Here is a 17,858-nt window from a genome sequence, read left to right as displayed (position 1 = left end):
TAATATTCAAATAGAATCATCTAAAACCCAGGAAAAAGAACTTCTAGTCTTGTCAAGCAAACATTCATTTTGACTGCTGTTTAAATTCTGAACTAACAGCCGTCCAGTCATGAGGTTGTTTTTCTCAGTTCAAGCATATGAAAACAGGCTGCATGTGCCAGTGGTGCTAATGTGATTTTGCTTCATTATTCTGTGTCTTAGTCGTGGGCCAGTCAAAACCATTGCTTGATTGAATGCAAAATTAGACGCAACAAGTTTATGGGCACTTTGAAGTTCAGTAATCAGACTTGTGTCTTCAATGGAAAAGCTTTAGCGCCAGGGACTGTCAGCTTTTTCCCAAAGCTCAGTCAGCTGACAGCCTGGAATGCTCGGCCTCCCCCGGGCTAAATTAGGTTAACAGGCTGCACTGCTGTCCTCACTTTGTTTGGTGCAATAAAAATTCCAGACTGTCTGTAGCTATTCAGAGTATTGACGTGATTTCTTTGGATAAAATAACAAAGTTGTGTTTCAGCATCTTTGGTGCTTGGACCACTAATGATGCATTCAGGAGCTTTGAAGATGCTCATTTCCAAAAACTAGATATAGGTATTGCACTAACTGAAGAGCCACACGTGTCACATAATAATAGTGTATTTTTGGAGTCATGAAAATTGAGATTTTGACATTATTGTATTCATTTGATTAAATAAAGGTACATTTCTAGTTTCAACATTATTTGTACTTCAGGCATTTGTATTGTAGAAAAAATAGCGTCATACCATGTGACCCACATTTGGTTTTCTACCATTGAAAATGGGTTACATTTTACAATTTACGGATGGAGACAAATTGAGAGCCCCATGTCTCTGGGATTTAACCATACATGCAAATGAACATGCAAAAATATTTGGACATACACCATTGGCATATAATGCAAGGGGTGCTGAAGTCAACTCTATGTAAAAATAAAATAATGATGCTGCCACCTTTCTTTTGTTCTTTTGACCTGTAGTATTGCTCTAAAATCACTGGTGAAAACTGTCATTTTGACCCCCCCCCCCCCTCCAAAATAAGTGATTACTCAAAATCTAAAATTTCAGCTAAGGAAATTATCTGGAATTTGGTTGGTTTGACATGGATTAACCCAAATGCAAAATTCATACTAAATATTAATGAATCTTATATTATTTATAATGTATGGATTTATTATCAATTCATGACTGGATATATTTTTTTTTAAGTCTTCATGTTTCCTGTTACAAATTGAAGTGTTTTGCATATGACACGGTCTTTAAACATGTTTTCATATTTCTCTAAATGAATATTATATAGCTGTTTCCCTTTTTTCTATACCAGATGCATCAGGCCGCAGCTCAAGTCATTAGCTTTGGGTTTTCACACACTGGCAACACGTACACTAGGTGAGAGAGGCTTTGATGTTTGGTGTTGTTGATGTTTTTGCTAAATCATTTTGTAGTCACTATGGTAATGATGATTTGTTTTGAGGCAAGAATGATCAGGTTTGTCGAATCACATTTTTGACATTTATGGTTGTAAATGTCTGCATTCCACAGCTGGAATTCCAGCTCCTATATACTTTGGAGCAATCATAGACACCACCTGTCTGAAATGGGGTCACAAGAAATGTGGTGGGAGAGGGGCCTGTCGAATCTACAACACCACTGCCTACAGGTAAACACTGATGTCATAGAATGACTTATCCTTTACCACCAACAATCCTCAATTTACATGTTTGCAGCTCAGTGTTGAGGCTAACTAAAAGCAGCGACGCTACTAACTTTAAATTTTTCAGTAGTGTGACAATAGCTCAGTTGTTTTCAAAATAGTGCCTGATTAACACAGCTCAAATGTGCTCACAAAATCTGTGCTGAACACAATTTGCAATACAGATTACCGCCTGCTTTCCTTGGGCGGTAATAGCGTTATGTTAATTGCAGCGGGCAAATACCACAGAGTTTGTGAATGAAGTGCAATCTATAATGAGATTGTACGGTAAGTAGTGACAATTACTTAATTGAAATACTAAAGACGCAGCGCAATATCAGCACAGATTGCGCCTTTTTAAACTAGATTGCAGATGGTTAGTAAACAAGATACAGGTTTTTGCACTGAAATACCTGGAGCAAATGTGGCGCAACTTTTTAGTGAATTTGCCCCATATTGTGTAAATTACGTTTTCATGCAATTTAAGCAGTCTTCTGCTCACTATATATATATATTTTATTTTATTTTTTTTTGTTTTGTTTTGTTTTGTTTTTTAACACGAGGGTCGACCAATATTTTCATTTTTATTATTTTGAGTTTTTATATACATTTAAATTCAGGTTTGATGCTGTCACCTTAATTGAGCTCCTCATTGACTTTTTGCCAGATAAATGTTTTTCGAAAAATGTAATAATTCCAAAATATTGCCCCCTTAAATAGCTTTAAAGGTGCACTCAGTAATTTTTTCCTCATTAAAAAAAGTTTAACTCCTAAATACATGAATTGTAATTTTGCAATATATGTAGGAAATCATGAGCACTCACATTAAAATGAAGACTACGGTCATATCAGTAACCTTATAAAAGCTGTTTTATTCTACATGGAGAGGGTCCGCACATGGGGGCTGCCATCAGTAGTGTAGTCTGGGGCATACGCAGGCATACAGCATATGCCCACCTATCTTTCTTAGAATTTTGTGTATGCCCACCTAAAATAATTGAGGATTCGTATGGCCGCCAGAACGATGAGTTCGCTTTTGACCCAGAACATTTTCAGTCTACTAATGCCATGCCGCAGCACTGTTGAATGAATTGCGTGTGTGTGTTTATTAAGTGTACAGAGATTCTCTCCAAACACGCATGGAGCAGGGGCCTGGGTAGCTCAGTGGTAAAATACGCTGGCTACCACCCCTGGAGTTCGCTAGTTCGAATCCCAGGGCGTGCTGAGTGACTCCAGCCAGGTCTCCTAAGCAACCAAATTGGCCCGGTTGCTAGGGAGGGTAGAGTCACATGGGGTAACCTCCTCGTGGTCGCTATAATGTGGTTTGTTCTCGGTGGGGCGCATGGTGAATTGAGCGCGGTTGCCGCGGTGGATGGCATGAAGCCGCCACATGTGCTATGTCTCCGTGGCAACGTGCTCAACAAGCCACGTGATAAGATGCGCGGGTTGACTGTCTCAGACGCGGAGGCAACTGGGATTTGTCGTCCGCCACCCGGACTGAGGCGAATCACTATGCGACCACGTGGACTTAGAGCGCATTGGGAATTGGGCATTCCAAATTGGGAGAAAAAAGGGAAAAATCCCCCCAAAAAAAACACGCATGGAGCAGCGGGAGTGCAACTGAAAGCATGGGCAAGACAGACAGTCCGACTAAGCTGATCCACCAATCAGAACGTTCATTTCAGACGTGAATGGATATTTGCTAATCAAATCATTTCAATTTATATTATATATATTATAAGTAGGAAAACAATTTCACTTTACACAGAAAAGCACTTTATAGTACACAAATAAAACAAATAACCATTCATTCTTATGTAGGCTTTATATGGTAATATAAGAGAACATTTTATTTGACACTTTTACTCATTGATTAAAGTAATCATGTGAATACTAAATTTCTAGAATGGCATCTGAACTGCAACTATTGATTTTAAACGATGCTGCATCCAAGCCGCTAGGTGTCAGTGTAAGTCCAAGATGACACAAAGACAAAAGTTACTGAATGCACCTTTAATATAGATAAACACAGCTATATTTTGTTTTGGTCACTAATTATTAGCTTGTAGCATGGTTTCAAATTAGCTTCCCAACCCTGTTGCAATCCTGGTTTGTTTTGCTAGCTCAAATCTTTATGATCTCTTTACGCCTTTATTTTGCAATACAAGCCAAACATCCCATTTTAGTTTTGACGCTAGCACTGTCTAAACAGTGTTTGGCATCAGTTTTTAACCAATTATGGCAAACAACTACAAGTAATATTTAATCATGATCTTAAGACGAATGTTATTCTCACATAGGATTGTTTTGATAACTGCATGTGTGTTTTACAGGTGTTAAGTCATTCTATCTAATTAATTAAAAACATAAATCTCTTTTATGTGAAATTATATAGATCTTGTGATAATGTCCAGATGTTTAAGTATAGTCAGGTGTATAGTTTATATTTTGCTCCTCGTCTCTCAGGATAGCGTATCTGGGTCTGACACTGGGGTTACGGACAGCTTCCTTCTTCCTGTGCGTGCTTGGGCTGGTGGTGTTACGACGGCACGTTAAAAAGCAAGAGCGCAGCACACTCGCCAATGGAGTCACGGGGACCGCAGCCGGTGAACTGCAGGCCCTTAGGAAGGAAGAAAGCAACGGGTCTAGCTCAGACCAATGCCCACGAACCTCAGATTATGACCCAGAGCGAGAGACGCGTCTGTGACACACATACTGTACACACACAGCAAACACACACACAGGCCCGTGCAGGGAGCAACAGGGCTGTGATCCAGCATATTTTATTCATTATTTCTATTTTATCTTTCTACTTGACCCATGTAAATGATGTGACAAGAAAAAGAAATTGTTGTTTTGATATAGTCCAATTATTTCTTGAATGTAAATGCTGTTTTTCAAAAAGAAAACAAAAAAAAAACAACAAAAAAAAAGAAAGAAAAAAGAATGTCTTAAAAACTACCTAAACTGGTTGGTTTCAAAACAGAGATACTTTAGAAGTGTCTTAAATACAGATGCCGACTATGCCACCCTACTAGAGGCAGTGAAACATTGGATGTCCTCTCATTAAAGGTGAAGTGTGTAATTTTTTTATGTTAAAATACTTGAGCCATTTGTAGGTTAAAGCCCAAAGTATACTTCAGTCAGATGCAAATGTCGTCATCACCCATTTTACACCATACGTAGTGCTACGTGTTCTTCCCAAAAAATTAATCCTTAATTTCATCAGTCCACAAAACATTTTCGCAGTAGCGTTGTTGAGTGTCAAGGTGGTCTTTGGCAAATTTCAGGTGCGCAGCAATGTTTTTGTTGGAAAGCAGCAGCTTCCTTCATGGTGTCCTGCCATGGACACCATGCCTGTTTAATGTTTTCTGTATAGTAAACTCATGAACAGAATGTTAACCAGTTCCAATGATTCCTTCAAGTCTTGAGCTGTCACTCTAGGGTTCTTTTTTACCTCACTGAGCATTCTGCGGTGTGCCCTTTAAGTCATCTTGGCTGGAGGGCCACTTATAGGGAGAGTAGCAACAGTACTAAATCGTCTCCACTTATAGAAAATTTGTCTAACTGTGGACAGATGAATATCTAAGCTCTTCGAGATAACTTTGTAACCCTTTCCAGCTTGTATACTTTGGTCAGACGCAAATTTTGTCATCAGCAGAGTGCTTGAGCACTGAACGCATGTGGCGTGATTTTTCTAACCATGTGTACTCTGAAGACACAGTATTCACATCAAATTATTTGCACTAATTAGTGGGTCCACAAGGTGGCAACACTCACATTTCAGCCATTGTTGTCACGAAGAAGCATTAGAAGATGTAATCGCCGGTAAACAACAGGAAACGAATGTGGAAACAACAACAGTGGATGTGCACATCAAGAACGCATGTGTGAAGAGGTCAGGAAATACCTGCAATTTGTATAACTCGAGTCTGAAGGAACGTAAAGACATCTTTATGGGTCTAAACTCGTGAAGAGAAATAGTCCAGTATCTCAAAGTAGTCGTCAAATGAAGTATACTTTGGGCTAAGTCCCCTCAAAAGTGTAAATACTGTGGTTTTTTTGAGCATCCAACCAGCCCGACAAAGCAACATTGGCTCAAACAATGGCGTGCATCAGCCAATGGCAAACAGGAGGAGTGTTTGGGAAACCTGTTTGAAGTCATTATATCTACAATTCCACTTGGTGCCACTAGGGGCACAGAAATTGCACAATTCACCTTTGAATGGACGTTATTCACAGTAGCGCAATCTTCCATTTTTAACGGGGATGACAACCAGGCTGTGAGGAATATATTTGCAATCTCTTCAATGGGTTGTACAGTTGTTTACACTCTACAGTGTTTTGGATTGTTCTGCTGATGATACATTGAAAACACATCTTTCCCAAAAAAAATCAGTAGACGAAAAACTCTATAAAACAGGAGTTGTGGAAAATGACGTGATCTATGAGATTTATACAGCACATGACATTGAAGAGTCTGTCAGCCAGCCTCGTTTTAATTCACGTCAAAAATCAAATATGGCGCTACTGTGAAAAAGGTCGCCATCCAAATAGAGATTGGAATTACTCTCATTAAAGCCATTGTAGTGCACAAGAACAACAAGATTATACCTTTTGGGTACATAATCATGTCCAATCGTAACTTTCTCTTATGCCATACACACAGATAGATGCCTGTAACAGTTGACCATGACACTGTGTACTTAATATAGGTAGGCCTTGGGATATGGCTACAGGAGGTTGACTACTTTGTCAGATATCCATGAAGATCTCAAACTGCTTCTCATTTGTTTTTAACTTATGAAGCGTTATCAGGAATGGAGTGTGCCAAGTGTCACACTAATGAAACGCTCACCATTGTGCTTTTCCATGTCATCTGGCAACAGTTCCTCCCATTTAAGAAAAGCACGAGGAACGGTCCAGTACCATAGGCTAGCGAACAGGTGCATGATGCTATGGGTATGTAAGTAATCATCGTCATGGTTGATGTTGTATAAAGTGTGTATCTCACTGTGAGAGATGCTGTGTGTGTGTCGTTACGTGTGAACGGGTGCATTCCTGTGCCAAAAATAGACAAAAAAAAGTGCGAGAAAGAAAAGTCAACATGGTCTATTCTCAGGTTGTTCAATCAGTTGTTCCTTAAAATTTGCAAATAATTCTTTTATATACATTTTCCTTTGTTCTTGGCACTACAGGTCGGCTCCTGGAATATTTGTTCATTTTGGGCAATTGAAGTTTACCAGTAACAACCAAGGAAAGGGGTTTTATTTGTGACTTGTAAAGCGAATAAAATGAGTGGCATTTATTACTTGCTTTTACGTTAGGCAGTACATAATTTTATTTGCTGATGTTTTTGGTTTTTTTTGTATACTTAAAAGTGAATATCCTAATATGTAAAAATGCATTTATGTGAAAGATTAGTTACATTCTTTTAAAATAAAATGATTCACTACAAATACAACTACTATTTCAAGAAAGAGCCACAATCAGTCAAATGTTTCGCTTTAATGGTGAAAACAAAGTAATGAAAATGGCAAATACAATCACAGCAAAACGTAAACAACTTATCTGAGGCACTTAGACAGGAAGCATTTTTTTGCACCCATTTGAATATTATAAGATGATAATTAAAATAATTATTTATTCTTTGATAACAAAAAAGGCATAAACAATCCCCCTTAAGACATTTCAGAGCATATCAAAGCGTCCATTTCCTACCCTTATAAGCTATAATTTATGAATTCTCCAATCGTACAATCTATAAAACATTTCTAAAAGTTGCATAGATATGTTAACTTAGAATTTATGAATTCTCGTAATTTTCCCATCTCTCTCTCTCTATGAAGTGCTGCTCAGAATTAGGATTAGATAGGTCACTATCAAGACAGTTTTCCATGTTGTCTGAAAGACAGACAAGGGAGAGGAAGTGGGCTCAGAAGCCTTGTGAATCGTGAGTAGATCAATGTATTGACACTGCAGACAGAAAGATTTTAATGAACACCCACATAGTGGGTGACTGCTTATTCTTAGTAAATACAAAATAATCCTTCAAAAGACACAAAAATCCTCCACAGCACAGAACAATTTCACAGGCTTTTAACCTTTCCAGAAGTCTGAATTAAATCGTTTTATTTGTAAAATATTGGTTGCTTGTCAGCGACTAGGTTTTTTTTTAATGGTCGAAGTCAAATAAGATATCCAGCCCTAACCAGTAACAAAGTGAATCTCACAAAGAACATGTCCAGATCACATTTCACCCCCAAAATCACAAGAAATAGAAATTATATTTTGCCTAAATAAAAGTCTATTTATGGACCATTACGATTTTTGCACTTTGACATTATTTTCATGGCAATTAAGCACATTTTCAGTTGCATTACCGTCACTAGAATGAGATATGTTTTTAACCACATTACATTAATGAGAATTGGAGGAGAAATGTGCTTAATTATCATAAAAATAAAAAAAATGTTTCCTTTTAATTTTGTGGTGATTTTTGCCCCTGATCTTGACAGGTTTTGTGTGATTCACCCAACATTGTTCTCTGGTTGACGTTTAAGGGTCAATAGCACAGAAACAGAGCTACCTCAAATGGACTTCAAAAAACATTGTCTGTTCTCATGTTTTATATCACTTTACTGGTCTGCTTTGCTCAACTTGAGTGCAAAATCGTCAGGTCTGGTGTCAGCATTTGTCTAACTAACGGTATTTGAACTCAGGTGTATTTTACCTACCTCTGTAGTTTTGAGAACAAACACACTTAACAGCTGACTTTCACATTGTTTAACAACCAGAAAAAAGTCTCAATATGATGTGTTTACGTATTACCTGTTGTTTTATGTGTATATGGTTTTACTCTTCTTAATTAAAGTTCCTAAAAATTACTAATGTAGCCTGTAATGTATGTGATCTTAAATACAGTTCCTTACGCAACCTGATGGATTACGTCAATTGACGTTAACTCATGCATATTGCCATTTTTATGTCAATATTTGAATGGAAACATGGTTGAAAACATGTTTTGCAATCGTACGACTACCATAGATACTTGGACTCATGTCTGCATGTTAAGTTTCTGAATGATGTTTGGTTTTAATGCACTTTAAAACCAAACACGGCACAAAATTGTGCAAAAGAGAGGGAAAATTACAAAGATACGTCAACACAACACACAACCTCTAAACACATTGATAGCGCTACTGTGCGCTTCCAATTATTCTTTGTAGCTACTGTATTTTCAGACTGTCGATTGGTGTTATTTAACAAGTTTGACTCATCACCAAGCAGCTATTTGAAATAAAGTACTGCATCGCTTTAACCAGGACATCATAACCATAGAAAAGAAAAAATATGGATTTGTTGCCATGAAACTGTGAAAACTGCTACTTCATATGTGTTGTGACCAGGTGACCGGACAGGATGTGAAGTCACGAATGGTTCAGACCTAAGAACTCATGCTATAACCTGGGTTTTTATTTCATGCGAATGCTACTAGGTGACTCCAAGTAGGAGGAAGTGGCTATTGTGGATTTTCGTACAGCTTTCCGATGTTCGATGTGTCAGTTAGGCTAGTTATCTTTTTTGTCTCCGCTGTCCAACTGATTCTAGTATAGAAAGACAAAATGGGCAAAAAAATTATACATTATTTAAATGAGGATTTTGTATTGGTCACTTCATTCTCCATTAATAAGTCATTTGATTTTATACGGGTGTGTTACCTGAAGATCCTGGTGCTCTTGAAGCAGATGATCGTATTCTTTGGTTAGTCCTTCAGTTTGTTTTTTCATGCCATCTAAATCTGACTTTGACTTTTTCAGGGCTACATTGAAACAACAGATGTAACATACAAAGCTGTTGTGCTCTAGATCATTAGCAACTATGATGCTGTCTCAGATTTTAGAGTAATACTGACAGAGTAGTTTCTTTTATAGAATGAACGAGTGTTTTTCAGCCTTGTGCTCACCATCTGTGCTGCTCTTCAGTTCTTCTGTCAGTCGCTGCACCTCTTTCTGCAGTCGTTTAGTCTCTTCAGAGTCGTCTTTCTTCCCTCCATCTCCTTTAGCATCTGTAAGAGCCTGTGGTGATAAAGATTTGTCCCTCTATTACTCAACATAATGCTTCTCAAACGCTTCCTGAAGACCCAAACAACACGTTCACTAGATCACGTATACCTCTTATACTGTAAGACAGGTTATAACTTGGAATATTCTTAAGTTGTGACTAAACCTTAAGAAACTGCCTTGTAAAAGACAAAGTTTTAGCATCTGAAAGATTTTTCGGGTGAATCTCAAAGAAATGTCCAAGTCTTTTGTAATTTCCATAATTCATAATGGTGATCTCATTAGTAATTTCACTTTATTACAGTCAGCCATGATGTATTAATAGTTTACAATTTAAATAATGAATCGAATTAATCGCATATATCAATACTTGCTGATATATGCTTTTATTTATTTATATATATATATATATATATATATATATATATATATACAGTTGTGCTCAAAAGTTTGCATACTCTGGCAGAAATTGTGAAATTTTGGCATTGATTTTGGAAATATGACTAATCATGCAAAATTGATTATTTAAGGATAGTGATCATATGAAGCCATTTATTATCACATAGTTGTTTGGCTCCTTTTTAAATCATAATGATAACAGAAATCACCCAAATGGCCCTGATCAAAAGTTTACATATCCTTGAATGTTTGGCCTTGTTACAGACACACAAGGTGACACACACATGTTTAAATGGCAATTAAAGGTTAATTTCCCACACCTGTGGCTTTTTAAATTAAAATTAGTGTCTGTGTATAAATAGTCAATGAGTTTGTTAGCTCTCACATGGATGCACTGAGCAGGCTAGATACTGAGACACTGCACAGAATATAAAGAGGTCCACCTAGAGAATGTTTACATAGGAAAACAACTGAAAAACAGTGCGAACAGACGCACAAACGTGTTAGGTGTAAATGGCCCCTAATACGCTTAAAATGAAAACTGCTTAAACCTCTTCAACTCTAGGGTTATTTTGGACTGTCATCTGCAATTTTTCACACTCAAATTTATAAGCTCACAATTTACACATCCTGTAAACTTATTGCCTAAAATTTGTCTAATTTTCCCCCCAAGGTTTCATATAATATCTCGACCTCTGAGTCATCAATAGTTGATAACATATATTTCCAATGATTTGTTTAGCATGCTTTTCCTGCTGGACCGCATATTTTGTTCTGGACATCTAAGATATAACATTACATTATTCATACAAGCAAGCTCGAAGATATAAAGTTTTTAGCTGTTTGGGGCTTACAGCAGCAGTGATTGGTGCATAAAAGAGACATTTGTATTTGATGTCTTACAAGATTCTTGTGAAAATCTTTCAAACTGTGGTATTAGGGCAACAAAATAAACAGTACAGTTGCATTCCTAAGAATGAGAGCTTTTATTTGATATGTGATTTGTCTATTTAAGTGCTATTTGGCTTTTATATTGATATTTCTACCACGTGACCTCTAGGTGGCGCTGATTTCTAACGCTAATGTTTTCAGGCCTTTTTTTGTTATTATATTAGGCTTGGGATCGATGCCTTTTTTACACATTGATAATCGGAAGTTTTTCCCAATGATTATCGATATATATCAGGATTTTTTTTTTCAGATATAAATAGGGCTGCTCGTTGCACAATAGTCTTTGTCTCTTCAGACTTCAGATTACTTCTTCAGATTACTGAACACAACTTTGGTAGTAGGTAAGTGTAAGCGGCAGGGTAAATTAAAGGGGGACGCACACCGGACACATCTGGTGGCTGACATGGCGCATTCAAAAATTCTAAATTATTTTCTATAAAGGTACGCTCACACCGCCAACACTCAGCGTCAACATTCTGCAGAGCCACGGAGCGCAACTTGCACAGTTTTCCATCAAATTTGACCCAAATCATTATCAAAGGACAAAGATTATTTACTGATATATTGTGAACATGTATCTTTCATAGAGCCTATACAATGTATTTTCAGTTACAAGTATGTTGTTTTATGGTTTGACAGCTTAAATTCTTGATGTACAAAAACGTTTGAAACTTTGGACTGCCATCTGCACCGCTTCAGCTCATCCTGTGTGTGTGTGTGTGTGTGTGTGTGTTTGTGTGATCGTGACTGCCTTCAGTAAATGGTATATCGCCCTCTTGTGGTCTCTCATTGCTATTACACCAGACTGCTAAACAGAGGCCAACTGAGTGAATATAAAATGACACAATTTGGGCTTCTAATTTAAATGTCAGCAAATTTTAATACATAGATGCCTCAAAATATATCGATAAAATAATGCGCCGATCAATAATCGATATATCGATATATTTTATGAAATCCCTATATTATATGTAACATAAATTCAGAAGTGATGGTTATCTTTCAAAAGTTCAGATTCTAAGATTTCAAACGATACCCCATATGCCTGACTTATGTATTCAGAGCTTAAACTTTATTCACGACACAGCGCCCCCTTTTAGACCCACCGGCGAACCCAATTTCTATCAATCAACACTTTTAATAAACACTATTTTTTTGCCAAAAGAAGCCGCAATTAATGGAGAAGGACAAAATTTTTCTGTCAAGCATTTTCTTCCCCATAAAAAAGCTTACTGCACGCCTTTTGCATTTTTAAAGCAAAAGTAATAATTAGTACATACACTCTAAAAACAAATGCAACAATGCAACAAATCTTGATGGTCCAAAAAGTTTTTCTTTTCTTTGACATTTTTTTCTTTCGATACACAAAATATTCTGTATAGTGAAATATGACCTGGACATTTCTTGACAAGTTTTGTCAGATTCACCCCTTTTTCATTCGAAGGCTTCTAACTTGTTTAAGCAGCTCATTGTCCTCCATGTATTTCTTGGCAGCTTGGTTTGCACTTTCAGCTTGAGTCTGCAGGGCGGCGCTGGTGCCGATGGCCATGGCCAACTGGTTAATCAGAGTGATAACTCTCCTCATCACACTGTGGGTAGAAGATCCAAAGTCAAATCTTTCACAGGAAGCTTTTGCAAAATTCACAGTTTTAACATGAATTTATAATGGTTTCTGTAATTTAGTGCTTACAGCCACAGAAAAAGTGTGAAGCCGGAGATGTAGAGGTTCCTCTGGGCTCGAAAGAGCTTCATGTGCATGTGATCAAATATGTTTGGGTTCAGTTTGGCATCTTTGGTATGGTCAACACTAGAATACTTTCTCACCTCCCGAAGGGCATCTGAAATGGGTTACCAAACAGCAATGTTAAGTCAGGATATTTAAAGCCATTTTATGACATGGAAAAAACACTACTTGAAGGGTTAGTTTACCCAAAAATAAATTTCACTGTGTAACACATTTTTTTTTTTCCTGGGTAGTAAGTGTTATTTCCTAATTGCTTATGCCTCAGAAGTAAAGAAAATGGCTATTATTCCCCACAAAATTTGCTTTTGTGACCAGGACAGTGATATTTTGAAATGTACCTATTTCCAGTGAGAAAATGGGCGAATTTGTTTCTTTTCATTCACATAAAGTCAGAAAAAAACAACATATGAATCCCAATTAACATGTATTTATACTAAAGTAATATTCAAAGCCGTGCTGGTCCATAATGATAACAAGTACCCGTCTCTTCCCCTGGCTCACTTGGTGCACCTCAAAAGGATTGCAACAGCATCAAGACCTTGCTGGACGCCTTGAATTATGATGAGTATGGCTGGGAGGTCACTGGAGACTTAAAAATGGTGGCAATCCTGATGGGTCTCCAAGGCGGTTTTACCAAGTTTCCCTGCTATCTTTGCCTTTGGGACAGCAAGGACACCAAGGTGCACTACCACAGGCGGGACTGGCCACAGCGGACCGAGTTCTCTGTGGGGAGGAACAACATCAAGTGGGAGCCACTGGTGGACCCCCGGAAGGTGCTGATGTCACGACTGCACATCAAATTGGGCCTTATGAAACAATTTGTCAGAGCTCTAGATAAGGAGTTGGCAGCCTTCAAGTACCTTCAAGACTTCTTCCCTAAGCTGTCTGAGGCAAAGGTCAAAGCCGGTGTCTTCGTCGGACCACTGATAAAGAAGGATTTTGGATTCATATGTTGTTTTTTTCTGACTTTATGTGAACGAAAAGACACACATTTGCCCGTTTTCTCATTGGAAATAGGTACATTTCAAAATATCACTGTCCTGGTCACAAAAGCAAAGTTTGTGTGGAATAACAGCCATTTTCTATACTTTTGAGGCATAAGCAATTAGGAAATAACACTTACTACCCAGGAACAAAAATTGTGTTACAAAGTGTTTTCAGTCATCATTTACTCACCCTCATGTCATTCCAAACCTGTTTGACTTTTTTTTCATCCGTAAAAACACAAAAGGAGATGTTATATAGTTAAAGTCAGAAGTTTACATACACTTAGGATGAAGTCATTAAAACATTTTTTAACCACTCCACAGAGATAATGTAATGTATAGTAAAACTATAGTTTTGGCGAGTCATTTAGGACATCTACTTTGTGCATGACACGAGTAATTTTTCCAACAATTGTTTACAGACAGATTGTTTCACTTTTAATTGACTATATCACAGTTCCAGTGGGTCAGAAGTTTACATACACTAAGTTAACTGTGCCTTTAAGCTGCTTGGAAAATTCCAGAAAATTATGTTAAGCCTTTAGACAATTAGCTCCTGATAGGAGGTGTACTGAATTGGAGGTGTACCTGTGGATGTATTTTAAGGCCTGCCTTCAAACTCAGTGCCTCTTTGCTTGACATCATGTGAAAATCAAAAGAAATCAGCCAAGACCTCAGAAAAAAATATGTGGACCTCCACAAGTCTGGTTCATCCTTGAGAGCAATTTCCAAATGCCCGAAGGTACTACGTTCATCTGTACAAACAATAGTACGCAAGTATAAACACCATGGGACCAGGCAGCCATCATACCGCTCAGGAAGGAGACTCATTCTGTCTCCTAGAGATGAATGTAGTTTGGTGTGAAAAGTGCAAATCAATCCCAGAACAACAGCAAAGGACCTTGTGAAGATGTTGAAGGAAACAGGTAGATAAGTATCTATATCCACAGCAAAACGAGTCCTATATCGACATAACCTGAAATGCTGCTCAGCAAGGAAGAAGCCACTGCTCCAAACTGCCATAAAAAAGCCAGACAATAATTTGCAAGTGCACATGGGGACAAAGATCTTACTTTTTGGAGAAGTCTCCTCTGGTCTGATGAAACAAAAATTGAACTATCTGGCCATAATGAACATTGTTAGGTTTGGAGGAAAAATGGTGAGGCTTGCAAGCCGAAGAACACCATCCCAACTGTGAAGCATGGGGGTGGCAGCATCATGTTGTGGGGGTGATTTGCTGCAGGAGGGACTGGTGCACTTCACAAAATAGGTGGCATAATGAGGAAGGAAAATTATGCAGATATATTGAAGCAACATCTCAAGACATCAGCCATGAAGTTAAAGCTCGGTCGCAAATGGGTCTTCCAAATGGACAATGACCCCAAGCATAACTCCAAAGTTGTGGCAAAATGGCTTAAGGGCAACAAAGTCAAGGTAATGGAGTGGCCATCACAAAGCCCTGAGGTCAATCCAATAGAAAATTTGTGGGCAGAACTGAAAAAGCGTGTGCAAGCAAGAAGGCCTACAAACCTGACTCAGTTACACCAGTTCTGTCTGGAGGAATGGGCCAAATTCCAGCAAATTATTGTGAGAAGCTTGTGGAAGGCTACCTAAAATGTTTGACCCAAGCTAAACAATTTAAAGGCAATGTTACCAAATACTAACAGAATGTAAACTTCTGACCCACTGGGAATGTGATTTAAAGAAATAAAAGCTGAAATAATTCATTCTCTCTACTATTATTCTGACATTTCACATTCTTAAAATAAAGTAGTGATCCTAACTGACCTAAGACAGGGAATGTTTTCTACGATTAAATGTCAGGAATTGTGAAAAACTGAGTTTAAATGTATTTGGCTAAGGTGTATGTAAACTTCTGACTTCAACTGTAGGTTTGGAACAACATGTTGCAAATTTGGAGTAAATAATGACCGGATTTTCTATTTGGGTGAACTATCCCTTAAGGACACAACTATAAACAAAATCAAATGGCATACCAAGAAACAGAACAATGAGGATTATTATCATGGTGAGAAATCCCTTGTTCCAGAACTGGGAAAGACGGTTCCAGATGCTCCATTTGAAAATACTTTGCCATCTGCACACATGGAAGCAGGTAACACCATGGACCAAGAACATGAGGACAATGTGAACACATTGCTGTTCAGGATTTTTATGGTTGAAAACATTTTACCTTTGAGCTGAGATGAAAGGTAGACAGAAGATGACAAGAATGCCTATCTCCACATACAGGAAAGAAGCAACAGCAGTCCACTGCAAAGTCATCTTCACCCAGCTGCACAACAAAGGCATTTAGCGCAACAGTCCACCCAAAAATACCATCATCATTTACTCACCCTCATGCGTTCTAAACCACCATGACTTTTTCACTTCCATCAAACATATGAGAAGAAATTTTGATGAATGTTCCCACTGTTCTTTTGTGAGACGTGAGGTTGTCAGGCCCATTCTGCTAATCATCTCCTTTTGTGTTCAGTGGAGGAAAGGAAGTCATTCGGGTTTGGAACAACAATCGGGTGAGTAAATAATGAACTTTTTTCATTTCTGGGGGACTATCATTTTAAAAAACACGCAATAATGCATAAGTCTATAAGTTTAGTGAATGCCTTTCCGTATTTTCAAAACACGGGAAAAAAGCATAATTCCTTACTAATCAGGCAGTTATTAGTCACGGATAATCTACTTATGGCATTCTGCTCGGATCAAATGTCTTGTTCAATTAATTCCCCCTCATGCCTCCTTCAGTTATTCACTTTGACACATGCTCTCTGTAAGTAAACAGGAACTATTTCCCTCATTTTATTTAAACTTTTATTATTATAATAGTTAGAGCTATGCTACATAATATATAATAATATCCAATGTTATGCATTAATAATGTGAAACTGTATGATAATGATATTGTCAAAAATAATTTAATTTGGTGTATTATCCTTCTGGTGTATCCGCATATATTGCTATAAAGGTTAAATATAAAAATAAAAAGAAGAAAAAATAAGATCTGATCAAACAGGAAATTAACATTCAGCAAGTCAAGAAGACAAACTCTTGCAGATAAACAGGAAACGTTTCATGTGTTGCACAGTGACACCATACGCATTGATAAAAAATAAATAAAAAATATGCAATTTAATTCATAACAGCAGCTGGTTTAAATCTCACTTACGTCTGAAGAAAATCTGCAGTGTATATTTGGACGATCGACCCAGAAGTAGAACCTTTACACAAAAATACTGACGCGCGCCCTCTAGTGACGTCATTAAAGCGCGTCCTTTCCATCATGCATTATCTGCATGTAATATTTTAACGGACAAAAAGGAAGATACAACTAACAGAAAAAGATGTTCTCCAACAACAACAACAACAACAACAATAATAATACATAAATGTTATTAGTAGCACTGATGTTAAAATTATTATTATAAAACTCATCTGTCAAAACCAAAATTCATCTCGACCAATTGTAATATTAAAATATCCAGTAACATTTCAAAACCTGAATTATTCTTTGTTTCTTTTGAGCATTTCATTTTGAGCTTAAGGGCTGTTTTGACATCTAAATAAATAAATAAAACAAGGATGTTAAGTATAAAAAATATATAAATTACATTTAAATATATACATTTATGTGTACTATATAAAAAAATATGAAAATAGTACTTATTAACCCTTGTGCGACCTTCGGGACATTTTTGTCTTTTTCATTTTTGTTTTTTCGATCATTTTGGCTGTTAATGCCAACGGCATAAATTTAGCCAGAGGTGTTTATTTTGGGGGGGATTTTGATATTTCCACCTCAGTTCCTATAATACATCTATAATACACTGCGTACACAAAATAGTTACACTCAGGATCTTCAGGACATAAATGTCCCCATTGAAACCCATTAAAGCCATTAAAGCATAAAATCATGAATTCTATGATATTATGCTTTCATTCTGGAGCCCTGGATTCAAAATTTAAAAATGTAATATTTTCCACCAGATGGCG

The 17,858-nt window shown here is 37.3% G+C and overlaps 2 protein-coding genes across 3 annotated transcripts in view; one reads left to right on the top strand and one right to left on the bottom strand.

The window, feature by feature from the left end:
- The window catches only part of LOC127434822 (solute carrier organic anion transporter family member 1C1-like), a 38,823-nt gene extending 31,779 nt beyond the window's left edge, over window positions 1-7,044 (top strand). For both annotated transcript variants that reach the window (XM_051687825.1, XM_051687824.1), the window contains 3 exons: window positions 1,336-1,400; window positions 1,554-1,671; window positions 4,171-7,044. In XM_051687825.1, coding sequence (XP_051543785.1) covers window positions 1,336-1,400; window positions 1,554-1,671; window positions 4,171-4,411 — 424 coding nt within the window. In that variant the 3' untranslated portion in view covers window positions 4,412-7,044. The remainder of the gene's footprint in view (window positions 1-1,335; window positions 1,401-1,553; window positions 1,672-4,170) is intronic.
- A 149-nt stretch (window positions 7,045-7,193) lies between these two features.
- Window positions 7,194-17,140, bottom strand: LOC127434830 (B-cell receptor-associated protein 29-like). Its single transcript, XM_051687836.1, has 8 exons — window positions 17,035-17,140; window positions 16,042-16,143; window positions 15,845-15,945; window positions 12,808-12,955; window positions 12,571-12,706; window positions 9,671-9,782; window positions 9,426-9,526; window positions 7,194-9,311 (listed from the first exon to the last, which is right to left on the bottom strand). Exons 2-8 carry the CDS (start codon window positions 16,131-16,133, stop codon window positions 9,276-9,278), a joined length of 726 nt encoding a protein of 241 aa, XP_051543796.1. The 5' UTR covers window positions 16,134-16,143; window positions 17,035-17,140; the 3' UTR covers window positions 7,194-9,275.
- Window positions 17,141-17,858: the final 718 nt, after the last annotated feature.

This window comes from Myxocyprinus asiaticus, chromosome 45 (assembly GCF_019703515.2).
Source record: "Myxocyprinus asiaticus isolate MX2 ecotype Aquarium Trade chromosome 45, UBuf_Myxa_2, whole genome shotgun sequence".
Classification (NCBI taxonomy): domain Eukaryota; kingdom Metazoa; phylum Chordata; class Actinopteri; order Cypriniformes; family Catostomidae; genus Myxocyprinus; species Myxocyprinus asiaticus.
This window is presented reverse-complemented; position numbering and strand designations above follow the sequence as displayed.